This window comes from Furipterus horrens, unplaced genomic scaffold (genome assembly GCF_987537825.1).
Source record: "Furipterus horrens unplaced genomic scaffold, mFurHor1.1.pri manual_scaffold_2, whole genome shotgun sequence".
NCBI classification, from domain to species: domain Eukaryota; kingdom Metazoa; phylum Chordata; class Mammalia; order Chiroptera; family Furipteridae; genus Furipterus; species Furipterus horrens.
This window is the reverse complement of record NW_028327172.1, coordinates 49,307,536-49,323,600: the sequence shown is the minus strand read 5'-3', so window position 1 is coordinate 49,323,600 and position 16,065 is coordinate 49,307,536. Positions and strand designations below refer to the sequence as shown.

Below are 16,065 nucleotides of genomic sequence, written 5' to 3'. Positions count from 1 at the left end.
GTACATGAGCACTGTAGTCTGCTGGTGGGAAATCACTTGTGCGTGGCAAGCAGGTACAGGCCACACAGTAGGCATGCGGGGCAGCTAAAGGAAAGCCTGCACCCACCCACCGACCCTTCCAGCAACGCAGCACTCCCTGCAACGTGCACCGACAGCCTCACTGTCCTACACGGCACTCCATAAACTGACCGTTTTTTTGGTGCCACAGACTGGCACTAAGATGTTGTGAGGACAGGGCATTACAGAATAGGAACTAAGGGATTAAAAAGTACCTCCAACCTTCCGAAAGCTCCATTTCCCCCCACTTCTCCCTTGGCAGTTAGCCTGGTTCAGGCTTTCAAATAAAAAAAGCTCATCGCCTCTTGCCCCCCACTATTCGTTTTATGACAAAGAGGTGAGCTTTTTTATTTTAATGCTTTAACCTGGCTACCTGGCGAGAGAGAAGTGGGGTATTTGGATGGTTGGAGGTACTCTTTAAGGTGGGGCCTTTAACAGGCATTGAGGGAGTTAACAGGTATCACTAGTTGTAACAGTCACTGAGAGTATCACTATCCTAGTTACAGGTTCTGGCGGACTACCCTACCCCCAGTGCCTGTTACGGCTAGTGATACCCCTTATTCCCCTCAGTGCCTGTGTTACTACTAGAATAGTGACCCCACCATAACTCCCTTTATAAACTAAAAACTTCAGCATTTTTGGCTGCTCGCCCAGTTACTGCTGGCCTCCTCACACAGAAATCTGGTGTGCACTGGAAACAGTATGGAGGTAGACGAGACAGCTGTAGCATCTAATGAAGTCAGTAGCCAGCTGAGAACATGTTACTTCAGCTCCACCCATCTGCCTCTCGTGATTGGCAGAGCTTAAGACACAGTGATTGGTGATTGGAGGTGGTTCTACTGACACAGACCCCACCCAGTGTCAAAGACAACTGGCAATTGGCACTGTGGCTCATACCCGTTATTAGACTCAGCTGATTTGACAGGTCAGCGGTTGTAGCTGGGAGTGTCAGGCAGCTCTCTGCACTCTCCCAGGTTCCGAGTGTTGGGCAGAGGCAGACAGCAACTGACCAAATGCTCTGAGATTCAGCAGTAAAGTGGGACATTTAAGTGTCCCCAGGGGTTTTGCGTGGGCCCACTGCTTCCTTTTCTGATAGCTGTCGCCACCACTGACAGATCAGATAATACACATCATGGTCTGTGACGCAATATTTGCTCCATAAGACACACAGACATTTCCCCCCACTTTTGGGGGGAAAAAAGTGTGTCTTATGGAGCGAAAAATATGGTAATTTTTTTCATGTTTCTGCATTACCTTAATAATATTTATAGTGTGGATATATATTAAACATCAACAGGTATAATAGTGTGTTTATAATTTTTTGCTTTTGTAGATATGTGACAAAAAAGTTCGTTTGTTTTACACTTGACCTTAGCCAAAAGGCTGAGAAGCGATAAAAGTTCATTTCTTTTAAAATCACCAAAATAATTATATTGCCACAGTACAGAAGTATTATCCCCCCCCCCACACACACACTCCATGGAATGTTTTAAAAGGAGTTAGCTATATGCATGTAAGAATTTCATATGTTAAGATTGGGAATTTCATAGAGCTGTAAACTTTTTGAGCTATAAATGGCCTTCTAGAAATCATTTTGTTTAAATCCTTTATTTTGCAGATGTCGGAAACTAAGTCCTAGAGAGATGACATGAGTTTAAGTGAGTTTATTTAGCTAAAGAGTAGCTGAACTCAGAACTTAGTGCTCTCATAGACCTTTTACTGAAGCACTGGTTTTACTGAAGCACTTTTCCTTCAAAATACATTATGAGAGAGTTAATTTTGTTGAAAATATCATCCTAGCCTTTAAAAGAAAGAGACTTATTCAGTATGCATAGAAATAGCTGTTTAACTTTTTGTTAAGTGTTCTGATTCTATTTCTTACTTAATTATAAGAGATTTGATCGAGGCTTTTTTACTAGTTTCCAGTTCCTGGCCTACCTAGATTCATCGAAACAACTGGAAGGGACTATAGAGATCATCTAGTTCAAGCCCTTTATTTCATAGCCAAGGAAGATAAACTCCAGGGAGATAAAGGGACTACTAAAGTCATTCTGTATTATTGTGGCTTAAGTGTGAAGCCATAGATTTAGAATTAAGGGTCTCCTGATCATCAGTCTAGTGTGTACTTTCAAATCTAGGGGTGTGGTTCACACTCTAAACCAGAAGTTTTTCAGTTCAGTTCATCAGATATATGAGTTCTGTAACTCATGGGCAAGCACTGGGTGAGGCACTTTGAGGGTGTTAGGTATATTTGCTTCTTTAATACACTTTACACCACTAATGATAACACAAAGCTTGTTTTAGGGGAGGTATAATCAGAATACTGTGAAGCAGAGGAAAGAGTGAGGTGACTGCTGACTGATAAGAGTCTAGAAAGGAGTGTCGCTGGTTCGATTCCCAGTCAGGGCACATGACTAGGTTGCACGTCAGGTCCCCAGTTGGGGGCGCAAGTGAGAGGCAACCACACAGTGATGTTTCTCTCCCTCTTTCTCCTTTCCCCTCTCTCTAAAAATAAATAAATAAACAAATAAAATTTAAAAAAAAAAGAATCTAGAAAGGCTTTGTGTGGAAGTAGATTTGGAAAGTCAGAGATGGGCAGAGTAGTGCCAAGAAGAAATATTATGATAAAGGTAGAGAACGGGGGATGTGCAAGATATGTTTGAAGAACTGAATTGTTTTATGAGAGATCAGCAGGAAGTAAGGGACTTTAGGAGGAAAAACAATGGTAACTGGTTTGAACCCAAAGGACAGGTAGTCTTGAGTGCTGAGATTTTGAACATTATTTTGTAGGTATTGGGAATCATATAAAGTTTTATTGAGCAAGGGCATGAAATGATCAAAGCTAGTTTTAAAAGGATAATTTGGTGGCTCTGAGGAATTTGGTTTGATGAACTAGGTGGTTTAGAGAACAGATGTTGAGGATTCACCCAGCCTGCAGCTGTAATATAGGTCTAGAAGTCAGGAGAGAGAATAGGGTTTAGGATTTAGATTAGATTTGTGATTTAACAGAGGCAAGAGTAAAGCTTAAAAAGATTTAGCTAGCTTTTCTTGGATGTTATGCAGAATCATCTTTTTGAAGAAATATAGAGTTGTTGGAGAATTTTTTTCACCTCTCCTGTTTTCTCTCAGTACCTTATTTATTTATTTATTTATTTATTTACTGTTTTTCTATTACAGTTGTCCCACTTTTCCTCCCATTGCTCCCCCCACACCCAGCTTACCTCTTCTCCCACAGTCAGTTCTCACCCTGTTGTCCATATCTGTGGGTCATTTATACTAGTTCCTTGACCAGACCCTTCCCTTACCCCTCTTCTCTCCACCCCTCTCACCCCCTGGTAACTGTTAGTCTGCTCCTTGTTTACATGCCTCTGGTTTTATTTTGGTCGTTTGTGTTGTTCGTTAGTTTCCTGTATTAGGTGATAGCATATGGTATTTGTTTTTCCTTTTTTTTAAAAAAATCACAAATAGGATTTTTTATTTGTCACCATTAAATGTCTGAGTGTTATACATATTCTTGGACTGAGGGCTCAAATCCATGAGCTCATTCAACTTTGACACCTGTCTCGTCCCCAGTAGCTTTTCCAGAACTGCTACCTTCACCATGAAGCTCCATGAGTTTTCCTGGTTCAAACTTGGGCTTCTTCAGCGTTTTGACTTTTTTAAGACAGACATCACGAAGTGGATAAATAGATTGGCAAGCCATTTCTATGTCTTTTTCCAATGCTATCTGAAGTCAGTTTATTGTCCACTTCTTTGAAGTCATTTGTCTCTTGGGTCATGATTTTCATCATCTTCTGGATTTGGCAGACCTGTTGATGCTGAGGTCTTCTGAATCTAATTGTTGCTTTTTTAAGTAAAACCAACACAGAAAACACAAAGCAAATAACCACTGGTTTCTTGACATCCAGATGAGCTTCAATCGTGGTCTGCCATTTCTTGTCCATGGAGCACATTTTGTCATGGGTAAAGATCCATGCTATGGAAGTTAGTTAGGAAGTTTTTGCCCTGAACATCCTCAGTAATTAGCTTTCTTTCTTTCTTTCTTTCTTTCTTTCCTTCCTTCCTTCCTTCCTTCCTTCCTTCCTTCCTTCCTTCCTTCCTTCCTTCCTTCCTTTCTCTCTCTCTCTCTCTCTCTCTCTCTCTCTCTCTCTCTTTCCTTCCTTCCTTCCTTCCTTCCTTCCTTCCCTTTCTTTTCTTCTATGTCTTTGGAAAGTTTTAAATCTTAGTAGTTTCTTTTGGTATATTTCTTTGGGGCTTATCAGTTTTTCCAGTTAGAAGTTCATGACTCTCCTTGTAGGAAGGCAGAGAAATGCCTGGCTACCATGTTTTGGTTCCAAAGCAGTTGAAGGGGACTCAGAAGGAGAGAGTGTCTCATTATCAGTATGTTGACTATCTTCCAATCTCTTTGTCATGATATCTTATCCCTGTCTGCAGTGGTATCCCCCAAATTGGATCATTTCTGGTCTAATTTCTATATAGAATAAACTTCCTATTTTCATGACCATTCGGGTTTGTAGAACAGGGAAGAGGACAGGGCTCCAGCGGCTTATAGAGGCTCAAATCCCTGCCTCTGCCCTCTGTTTGGGGTTTTAAATGTTCTTTTTTAACTCTCCAGTTACTGAATCTTTCTGGGATGTTATGGCTAGAATTTATTTGCTTTGCAGTGACAGCTTTCTCAGTAGTCATTTAGTATTAAATTTCACAGTTTTACCAAAGAATTTTTCATCTACTTTCTTTTTTTTTTTTTTCAATTGCAGCTTATATCCGATATTATTTTGTATTAGTTTCAGGTATACAGCACAGTGGTTAAACAGTAATATACTTTAAAAAGCATTCACCCTGATATTTCCAGTATCCACCTGGCACCATACATAGTTATTACACTATTATTGACTATATTTCCTATGCTGCACTTTACATCCCCATGACTGTTTTGCAACTACTGATCTGTATTTCTTAATCCCTTCACCTTTTTCATGCAGTCCCCCAGTCCCTCTCCCCTTTGACAGTCATCGTCAATCTGTATCTATGAGTCTGTTTCTGTTTTGCTTGTTTGTTTATATTCTTTAGATTCCACATGTAAGTAAGTTATGTGGCATTTGTCTTTCTCTGACTGATTTAACTTTGCATATGTAATACCCTCTAGGTCCATCCATGTGCTTTCTACCTTCAGAAGATTTATTGACTTTTCTCATCTGCTTACTTTTATTCTCCTGTTTTCTTTTTAATCGCAAATTTATCCCTTTTTAATTTCTTTGCTCTTATATTAATGTTTTAGGAAAAAATAATAAACAGGTGTGTTCAATCTACTATGTTTAACTAGTAGTCTTTTTGTTGTTGCTGTTTTGCTGTTTTTCTATTACAGTTGTGCCACTTTTTCCCCCATTGCTTCCCCCAACCCTGCCCTCCCACCCCTTCTCCCACAGTCAGTCCCCATCCCATTGTCCATGTCCATGGGTCATTTATACATGTTCCTTGACTAGACCCTTTAACTAGTAGTCTTACTAAGAGGTGATTTAACCAGTGTTTTCTGAGCTTTAGCCATTTACATATCATGCATACCACTTTTCACATATTTGCTTCACATCTGTACTATGGTTTACTTAATGTTTTTCTAAAAGTGGACAGTATTTTAAATTAAATAAAATTAACGAGGCTCTTTATATTAGTAATATTATAAGGACATTAGTGACATGTGACATCAATAGATAGTAATGGCAGTTTTTATTATGTACATTAAAACATATACATGGTTATTAATATAAAAACGATTATTTGAATGCCACCTAAAATCCTTTTGTGTACTACCAACATTATAAGAATCATATTTTGGAACAAAGAATAAAATTTAGACAAAGAAGAGAATCTGGCTAAGACGATTGATACTGATTTATTTGGGTTTGGCTTTTTGCCTATTTATTAAACATTTATTGAGCATATAATGAGTCATGCTTGATTCTGAGAATACAAAGGTGAATAAAATACAGTTTTTCCTCTCAACGTTCTTTCAGTTTCCTGGTTTAATCAGCTATGAAAATAAGTAAGTGTAGTAAAGTGTTAGAGTTGATGTAGAGGGTGCAATGGAAGCATGAAGGAAGGAATGGGAAAGAGGAAGAGCTTCACACAGGAGGAGACACTTCAAGATTATTAGCAGGTGCTCCCTGGGGAGTGGGGTTGAGAATAGAGTTGGATATGGATGAAGTCATTCTAGATAGGGAGGTTGTCCTGAGCAAAGATTGGAAAAAAGGCTACTGGAGGAGGCTTGAAAGAGACAAGGCTAGGAAGGTAGGTAGGGCTGGACATTGTAGCGGGACTAGTATGTATGTATGTATGCATGCATGCATGCCCTGCTGAGAAATTTGGACTTTATCTCAAAGGCAGTGAAAAGCACTGAATTAGTCAAGCACTAAACATTTTTGGAGCACTATGGCCAATTTGTGGAAGACTCAAGTATTTAGATATGATTCCTTTAGGAACTTAGCTTCTAGTTTAGGGGAAACAAGGATCAAATAGAAATTAGCTGACAAAAAACTACATTCTTTACCCAAGTAAACTTAGTTTATTTCGTGATCTCCTTTTGAATTTCTACAACACAACTTTCCATCTTCCTTTCTAGAGTCTCATCAAGTCCTAGCTCAACTGTTGGATACTTTGCTTGCAATTGGCACTAAACTCCCAGAGAATCAAGCTATCCAGATGCGTTTGGTTGATGTAGCCTGCAAGGTAAGAGTATAATGGTTAGACACAGGGTTGCTTTTTTCTTCAACAGTTTTGGTACCAGCTGCAAGAACTGCTTAGATCTACAGTGTCAATTTGTAACTGAGAATTGCTAAGGACTTTTAATGGTTTTCAGAGCTATCTCGTTTTGTTGTTTTTTGATGTTGGATTAGGAATAAAGTTGAGTAACATCTTATAAAATGAACTTTCTTATTTTCCCAAATGAAATGAAAATAATTATAGTAGCTACGATGTATACAGTGCCAAACACAAGCCCTCTGCTTATTATGGTACCTTATATCCAGTCATCATTTGTTCCTCACAGTCCTTTAGGTAAATACTGTTATCCATTTGTAAAGGTGGGAATTGAGGTTTAGGGAGTTTAAATTGTCCAAGTTTTCATAGCTAGGAAGTTGCAGAACCAGGGTATACACACTTTTTTTTGTTTTGTTTTGTTTTTTTATTCCAAAGCTGATGCTCTTTTTGTTATGCTTGTTGCCTCAATAAACAGACCAAGTAGACCCAAACAAGTGTTTGGGAAAGGTTTTTTTAAGTTTCTTTTTTCTGATTATAAAAGAAATAAACACACATTAGTTGTACCTTTTGATTTAATTTGGAGCTTTTAATTAAATGCCTTTTGTATATTAACAGCAGCTATTAAGCCTTGTAGAATTGGTTGTACTTTTAATCTTTGTGATAAATTGATTTTGAGGTTATAGGAAGACTAGTATGTTTGAATTGTAAAAGAATTAGAACATTGTTTCTGAGCCCAGAAAATAATATTCTAGTTTTCTTAAAAAACAACAACAAACAAACACGAAACACTTTGACAAGTATAATATTAAGAGCCTAAGTGGAAAAAACTAGGGATTGTATTGAGAGAGTAAGTATATCTCTGTGTGAGAGAATATGTAAATGAGGTCTGTCCAGAAAATGTCCAGCCATTATTACTATAACAGGAACAGTTTGCAGCAACATTGATGTAACCTGGCAGCCAAGGAGAGTGGACTGGAATGCACATGCATGAACAATGACAACTTCACTGTACTAGTCAGTGGGGGTGGTAGACGCCACTGAGTGAGCATGTGTACTGTGTGGCCGTCGCATTCAAAATGAATGAATAGAGCAACAAATCTGCATCAGATTTTGCATTAAGCTTGAACATTCCTCTGTGGAAACTATTCAGATGATTCAGAAGGCCTTGGCTATGAACATCTGGTGACTGGCAGCTTCATCACAACAGTGCTCCTGCTTATGCATCATGTCTGGTGCAGAGTTTTGTGGCGAAACATCAAATCAACCAGGCAACTCAGCCCCACTACAGCCCAAATTTGTTGCCCTGTGACTTCTGGCTTTTCCCAAAACTAAAATCACTTTTGAAAGGGAAGAGATTTCGAGCCATCGATGAGATTCAGCAAAACATGACAGGGCAGCTCATGGCAATTGGCAGAACTGTGTGAGGCCCCAAGGTGCCTACTTTGAAGGGGACTGAGGCATCATTGTCCTGAGTACGGTGTTTCTTGTGTCTTGTACCATCTTCAGTAAATGTCTCTATTTTTCATATTGCTTGGCTGGATACCTTTTGGACAGACCTTGTATATTTATCTGGGGTTGTGCTTATGAGAACGATGTTGAACTAAGTGGATTGTTATGCAATCTGAATAAACCAATGACAAGTAAAGAAATTGAATTAGTAATAAAGAACAAAACAAAAACCCTCAAAGAAAACTCAGGCTCAGATGTCTTCAAATCAAACATTTCAATAAGAATTAATGCCAATTTACCACAAACTTTCCCAAAAAAATAGAAGAGGAGGAGATATTCCCAGTTCATTAGTATAACCCCAGTACCAAAACCAGACAAAGATATCACAAGAAAAGCAAACTGTAGACCACTGTGTCTTATGAATATGAATGTAAAAATCCTTAACAAAATACTAGCAGATCAAATCCAGCAATATGTAAATAGGATTATACCCCATGACGAAGTGGGATTAATCCCAGGAATGCATCTAAAAAATAAAATTAATGTAGTACACCATAAAAATAGAATAAAGTATGAAAAACACATCATTGTCTCAATAGACACAGAGAAAGCATTGGACAAAATTCAACCTCAATTCAGTAGAAAACCACTAAAATACTGGGAATAGAATGGAACTTCCTTAACTTGAAAAAGGGCATCTGTGAAAAACTTGACAGCTAGTATCATACTAACACTGAAAGACTAGATGCTTTCCCCATCTAAGATCAGGAATAAAACAAGTATGTCCTTGTGTCTCCTTTCATTTCTTTCACCATTGTACTAGTGGCCCTAATAGCCAGAGCAGTTGGGCAAGAAAAAGAAACAAAAGAAAGGAAGAAGTAAAACTATCCCTGTTTATTTTTATGACATGATCTTATATATAAAAACAACCTAAGGAATCCACTAAAACACTACTAGAATAATCAAGTTCAGCAAGGTGGCAGAATACAAAATTGATATACAAAAAAATCAATTGTATTTCTATATACTTGCAGTGAGCAATATGAAAATAAAATTAAGAACACAACCCATTTACAGTAGCATCAAAAATAATAAAATACTAATAAATTTAGCAAAAGAAGTATAAAACTTAATGATGGCAACTTAGAGGGAACCAAAATAGTCAAAACAGTCTAATAAAAGAACAACAAAGTTGTGATTTTACACTTGCTGATGTCAAAACTTAGTACAAAGTACCAGTAAGCAAGACAGGAGTACTGCATAAAGATAGATATAAAGATCAATGGATTATCATTGAGAGGCCAAAAGCAAACCTGTGTTTCTTTTGTCAACTGATTTTAATACCATCAAATGAAGAAAGAATACATGTAACATAAAATTTACCATAATAACCATTTTAAAGTGTACCGTTCAGTGGCATATAAGTATGTTCTCACTGTTGTGCTATCATCACCATCATCCATTCACAGAACTCTTTTCAGTGTGCAAAACTGAAACTGTTAATAGCCGTAACTGCCCATTCCCCCTTTGCCCTAGTCCCTAGCAACCACCATTCTGTTTTAGGTCTTTAAGAATTAGACTGCTCTAGTTACATCATATAACTGCTGTCATATATAATATTTATTCTTTTGTGTCTGGCTTATTTTACTTAGCAACTGTCTTAGTGTTTGCACAGCTATACCAAAAATACTGTAAACAGGGCGGCTGAACTTAAACCTTCATTTCTCACATTTCTGGTTGAAAAACCCAAGATCAAGCTGCCAGCAGTTTTGATGTCTGGTGCTGGCCTTCTTCCTGGATTAAAGATGGCTGTCTTTTGTGTCCTTGGATGGTAGAAGGAGAAGGGAGCTCTCTGGAGTCTCTTTTGTAAGGGCATTTATCCCATTTATGAGAGCTTCACTCTCATGACCTAATCACCTCCCAAAATCCCCACCTCCAAATACCATCACATTGGGAATTAGATTTCAACAGAAGAATTTTGGGGAAACACAAACATTCAGTTTATAGCATGTCCTCAAAGTTTATCCATGCTGTAACATCAGAATTCCATTTCTTTTAAAGGCTGAATAATATCCCATTGTATGTATACACCACATTTTGTTTATCCATTCATCTTTTGATGGACACTTGGGTTGCATCCACCTTTTGGCTTTTGCAAATAATTCTGCTGTGAACAAGGTTGTACAAATATCTCTTTGAGTCCCTGCTTTCACTTCTTTTGGGTTTGTTATAGACTGAAATGCGCCCTTCCAGGTTTCTATGTTGAAGCCCTAACCCCCAATGTCATTGTATTTTGAGATGGGGCATTTTAGGACATAGTTCAGGTTAAATGAGACTAAAAGGCCCGTTCTAATCAGATAGGACTGGTGTCCTCATGAGAGGAAGAAGAGAGACCAGACTATCTCTGTGTGTGTGCACATAGGAAAGGCCATGTGAGGACACAGCAAGAAGGTGCTATCTGCAAGCCAGTAACAGGGTCCTCTCTAGGAACCCAATTTGCTGGCACTTGTTGGACTTCCACCCTCCACAGCTGTGAGAAAGTAACTTTCTGTTGGTCAAGCCACCCAGCCTGTGGTATTTTGTTATGGCATCCAGTACAGACCAATGCAGGTATTTACCGAGAAGTGGAGTTTGATGGATCATACGGTAATTCCATTTTTAATTATTTGAGTAACGACCATACTGTTTTCCACAGTGACTGTACCATTTACGTTATCACCAGCAATGCACAAGGGTTCCAATTTCTCTACATCCTAGCCAGCATTTTCTTTCTCTCTCTCTCTCTCTCTCTCTCTCTCTCTCTCTCTCTCTCTCTCTTCACTAGCCATCCTAATGGGTATAAGTGGTATCTTGTGGTTTTGATTTGTTTTTCTTTAATGATTAGTGATTAGTGATGGTAAGCATATTTTCATGTGTTTATTGGCCATTTGTATATCTTTCGTGGACAAATAAGATTCCAACCTTTAAGGAATTCATGAGCCAGGAGTCAGGCTTATAACAGATATATAATATATTATAGTATGCTTCTTGTAATAACAAGTAACTGGCAGGTATAAAAGTTGCTAGGAGGAAGGAGTAGAAAAAGTCTTTCTGGTGAGAGAAGTATTAAGAAGAGCATTCTGGATTAGATGTTATCTCATTTGGGTTTTGAAAGAAATAGTTTGTCAGGTAGGTAAGATTAAGGCAAGGTTTCTTAACTAGTAGTTTTAATTGCTCCACAATAGGGGTATGGTGTGGTGTGTGGTGCTTAACCTAATGTAGGATTTTGTAGAAGAAATGATAGTTGAGCTTAGAGTTTAAGATCTTAATGTATACTGAGAGTTAATTAAACAAAGAGAATGGAAGGAGGAGTGAATGGGAAAAGTAGTCCAGGCAAAGAGACAGCACATGCAAAGATACTATGGTTAGAAAGGAGCACATTGTATTAGAAGAATGTAAAGATGGTAATAAAGCAAGGCCTATGGTTCTCTCTCTTTTTTTTTACTGATTGTGCTGTTACAGTTGTCCCAGTTTTTCTCCCTTTGCCCCCCTACACCTAGTACCCCCTACTCCCTCCAGCAGTCCCCCCTCCTTTGTTATGTTCATGGGTCATGTGTATAAGTTCTTTGGCTACTCCATTTCCTATGCTGTACTTTACATCCCCATGGCTATTCTGTAACTACCTATTTGTACTTCTGAATCCCGTCACCTCTTCACCCATTCCCCAAGAGCCCCTTCCCCACTGGCCATCATCCCAGTGTTCCCCATATCTATGATTCTGTTCCTGTTTTTCTTGTTTGCTTAGTTTGTTGTTTTAGATTCAATTGCTGATAGTTGTGTATTTATTGACATTTCAGTGTTCATAGTTTTGATCTTCTTATTTTCCTTAAATAAGTCCCTTTAACATTTCATAGAATAATGGCTTGCTGATGATGAACTCCTTTAGCTTTACCTTGTCTGGGAAGCACTTTGGCTGCCCTTCAATCCTAAGTGATAGCTTTGCTGGATATGGTGTTTTAGATTGTAGGTCCTTGCTTTTCATCATTTTGAATGCTTCTTGCTAATCCCTTCCAGAAACTCCTGCAAAGTTTCTTTTGAGAAATCAGCTGACAGTCTTATAGGAACTCCTTTATAGGTAACTCTTCTTTTTTCTTGGCTGCTTTTAAGATTCTCTTTATCTTTAACCTTTGGTATTTTAATTATTTGTGTGTCTTGGTGTGGTCCTCTTTATATTCATCTTGTTTAAGACTATCTAGACTTGTATGTCTATTTCCTTTGCAAAATTAGGGAAGTTTTCTTTTATTACTTTTTCAAATAGGTTTCCAATTTCTTGCTCTTCCTCTTCTCCTTCTGGCACCCCTATGATGCCAGTGTTGGAACATTTGAAGTTGTACCAGAGAGTCTTTATACTATCCTCGGTTTTCTTAATTCTTTCTTCTTGCTGTACTCTGGATGTCTTTTCCTTCCTTGTGTTCCATATCATTGATTTGATTCTTGGCTTAATCCACTCCACTGTTGATTCCCTATAAGTTATTCTTTATTTCAATTAGTGTTTCCTTTGTTTCTGATTGGATCATTGTTATGCTGCTGAAATACCCACTGAGTTCCTTGAGCATCCTTATAACCAGTGTTTTGAACTCTACATCTGATTGCTTATCTCCATTTTTTTTAGTTCTTTTTCTAGAGTTTTGTTTTGTTCTTTCATTTGGGCCATGTTTCTTTGTCTCCTTGTTTTGGTAGCCTCCCTGTGTTTGTTTCTGTGTATTGGGTAGAGCTGCTTTGACTCCTTGTCTTGGTAGTGTGGCCTAATGTAGTAGTTGTCTGTAGGATCCAGTGGCACAGCCTCCCCTATCTTTCCCAAGCTGTGTATTTGTGGCGCGCCCTCTGTGGGCTGAGTACTCCCTTCTCTTGTAGATGAGTCTTGATTGTTGTCAGCAGTTCAATGGGCAGGATTTTACCCAGTCCAGTCAGCTGGTAGGACTAGCTGTGACCCGTGGCCAGCAACCAACTTCCTCCATGGCTAGTATGGGTGGTTGGGTGGTGCTCTGATGTGGTTTGTAGCTGTCCATTGGCTGTGTAGGCTCTGGGGTTTTCCAGATGGGGCAGGCCAAGGTCAGCCTCCACCTCTGTTCTCTCTGGGGCCCCTTGCTGATCTGTAGATGGCTGCTGCTAGTGCTGGGCCTGGGGCCACTAAACGAAAGATAAGTGCTAGGGCTCAGCTTTTGCTTGTTTGAGTGGACTTATGAAGGTCTGAAGCCTGTACCTAGCCCAGCCCTTCATACAGAAAAGCCAGTTACCAGCTTGGGTGGGCCCATAAGTTGGATATGGCAGACCCTTAGGTAATTGTCAGGATGAGCCAGGTTGATGGAGATTCAGATATGGTACTGCTGCACTGTGGCTCTGTGTGAGGGAGGGCTTATAAAAGGTACAGTGACCAATGTCTGCAGTTCTATATGGGGGGAAGCTGTCCACCAGTTCTCACACTGATGCCAGACACTTCAGTTCCTCCCTGTATGCCATGGGTGCCCTTCAAGGTGCTGCCCCGGTGCTGGAGCTCAGAGGGAATGAGTTTGAGTAAGTCTGTGGGTAGTGCGAGGCCCTTTAAGAAGAGAGGCAGAAGAGAGGGAATCCCGCAGTTCCTTTTGCTGACCCAACCCCCACTGGTTTTTACAGCCAGAAGTTATGGGGACTTATACTCCTGGTACTGAAACCCTGGGCTGGTTGGTCTGATGAACGGCTGGGATCCCTTGCTCCTGAGATAGCCCTCTTTTATATCTTCCACATGTGGATTTGGGACCAGTCGATTCTGCGTCTCCACCCCCTCCGTCACTCCTACCCGTCTGAATGAATGTGGTTTCTTTAATTCCTTATTTGTTGGACTGCCATTCCGCTCGATTTTTGGACAGTTCTGAGTGATATTTGTTCTGTAGTTTAGCTGTAATTTTGCTGTGGTTGTGCAAGGAGGTGAGCCACATTTACCTGTGCCTCCATCTTGACCGGAATTCTAGACTCACGGTTCTGAAAAGAGTGGTCTGAGAACCCCTAGGGTTTTCAGAGACTCTTTGCTTATGGTCTGTGTAGTCCTCCCTTTAAAACTACATATCTCAGGGCCTGGCTGGTGTGGCTCAGTGGATTGAGTTCTGGCCTGCGAACCAAAAGGTCGCTGTTTTGATTCCTGGTTGGGGTGCATGCCTGGGTTGTGGACCGGGTGCCCAGTTGGGGTACACAAGAGGCAACCACACATTGATGTTTCTCTCTTTCTCTCTCCCTTCCCTTCTCTTTAAAAATTAAAAAAAACAAAAAACACTACATATCTCAGACTAGATTTTCTTCACATTCTTCAGATAAAACAACACATTGTTTTGTTATAGATTGGCTGTGGAAACAGAGATGAGTAATTATTATAAAGGAATTAATGAAGAAACATTAAAAAACTTTTGTTTTAAACCAAGCATGCTGTTGTCCAGGGACAGCCAACTGACCTGGAGTCTGCACGACCCTTCCCATGTGGGAAGGCTACTCTCCCCTCCACACCCCCACTCTTATTAGGGATTTCTAGACCCAAGGATAGATAGGATGACAACCATGTCCAGCTTGAAGCAGCTAGAGAAGCACGAGACCTTCGCCCATTATCCTTTATAAGATTATAAAGGGTCTTAAGTCTGAGAGGGGGGAATTGTTATTTTTTAATGTTATAAAAAATTTTAAAAAAAAGACTAGTATAGGAAAGGGTGAAGCTGGGGAACTTATATGCACAACCAATGGACATGAACTAAGGAAGGTAGGATTGCTGGGGGAGAGGGGTTGTTGGACAGAGGGGAGCAAAGAGGAAAAAAAAATCTAACTATTGTAACAATATAATCAAATAAAAAATTAAAATAGTACTAATAATACAAAATAAAAATAAAAATAAAAATTACTGTTTTAATTTCTAATACAATTTTTATCAATAGACAAAACCCACATAAACATGCTTTGGGGGTCCTTAATTGTTTTTAAGAATGTAAAGCGATCCTTAGACCAAAAACTATTTAAGAACCATTAGGCTAGCTTCGAGGTGTTAGAGGTCCTGTTGAGAGCCCATTGATGTGTTTTGGGTAGAGAGCAGGTAGAGAAGTGACATCAGATTTACATTTCATGAAGAATATTCTTGTCTTCTAGAGAAATGATTGGAGAAGAGGCCAGCGTAGTTGTGGAGGAAACCAGTTAGGATGTTAGTGAGAGATTAGAGTAGTTTGGATTTAATTTTTGGAAAGATGTGGATAGATTTGAGAAATATTTAGAAAATAAGGTTGACAGGACTTAGTGATTGATTGAACATGGTGTGAGGGTAAAGGAATTGTTGAGGATGATTCCTTGGTTTCTGGCTTCTGTGGCAGGTTGGATCTGGTAGCTTTAACCAAGAAAGAGAATCTGGGAAAGCATGGGGTTGGGCTTGGGATAAAATCCAAACACCCCAGCAATTTCAAACTCAACAAAAAATTATAAAAATAGTATGAAGGATTTCCATATTCCTTCCTTCCTCATTAACCAGTAGTTGACAATTTTCTATATTTGCTTTATCATTATCTCTCTCTCTCTATGCATTATTTTTTCCTGAACCATTTAAGAGTACATTGCAGACAACCTGCCCCTTTTCTAAATACAGGGCAAACGTAGGTTTATAGTTGTGATGACATAAAGCACAAAGTTTATTCTTGTATTATTATTTATTAATTATTGTATTACTTTCCATACAAACAACTGAAACCTACTTCTGCCCCTCTGTATTTACATGTGTACTTCTTAAAGAGAAGGATAATTTTTTATAACCACAATACTGTTCTC

The 16,065-nt window shown here is 39.1% G+C and overlaps 1 protein-coding gene across 1 annotated transcript in view; it reads left to right on the top strand.

Annotated features, from left to right (window-relative positions):
• Nucleotides 1-16,065, top strand: part of INTS4 (integrator complex subunit 4) — a 114,866-nt gene that overhangs the window by 23,720 nt on the left and 75,081 nt on the right. Inside the window, exon 4 of the mRNA XM_090265735.1 lies at nt 6,674-6,780. Within this exon, the coding sequence (XP_090121861.1) occupies nt 6,674-6,780 (107 nt within the window). The remainder of the gene's footprint in view (nt 1-6,673; nt 6,781-16,065) is intronic.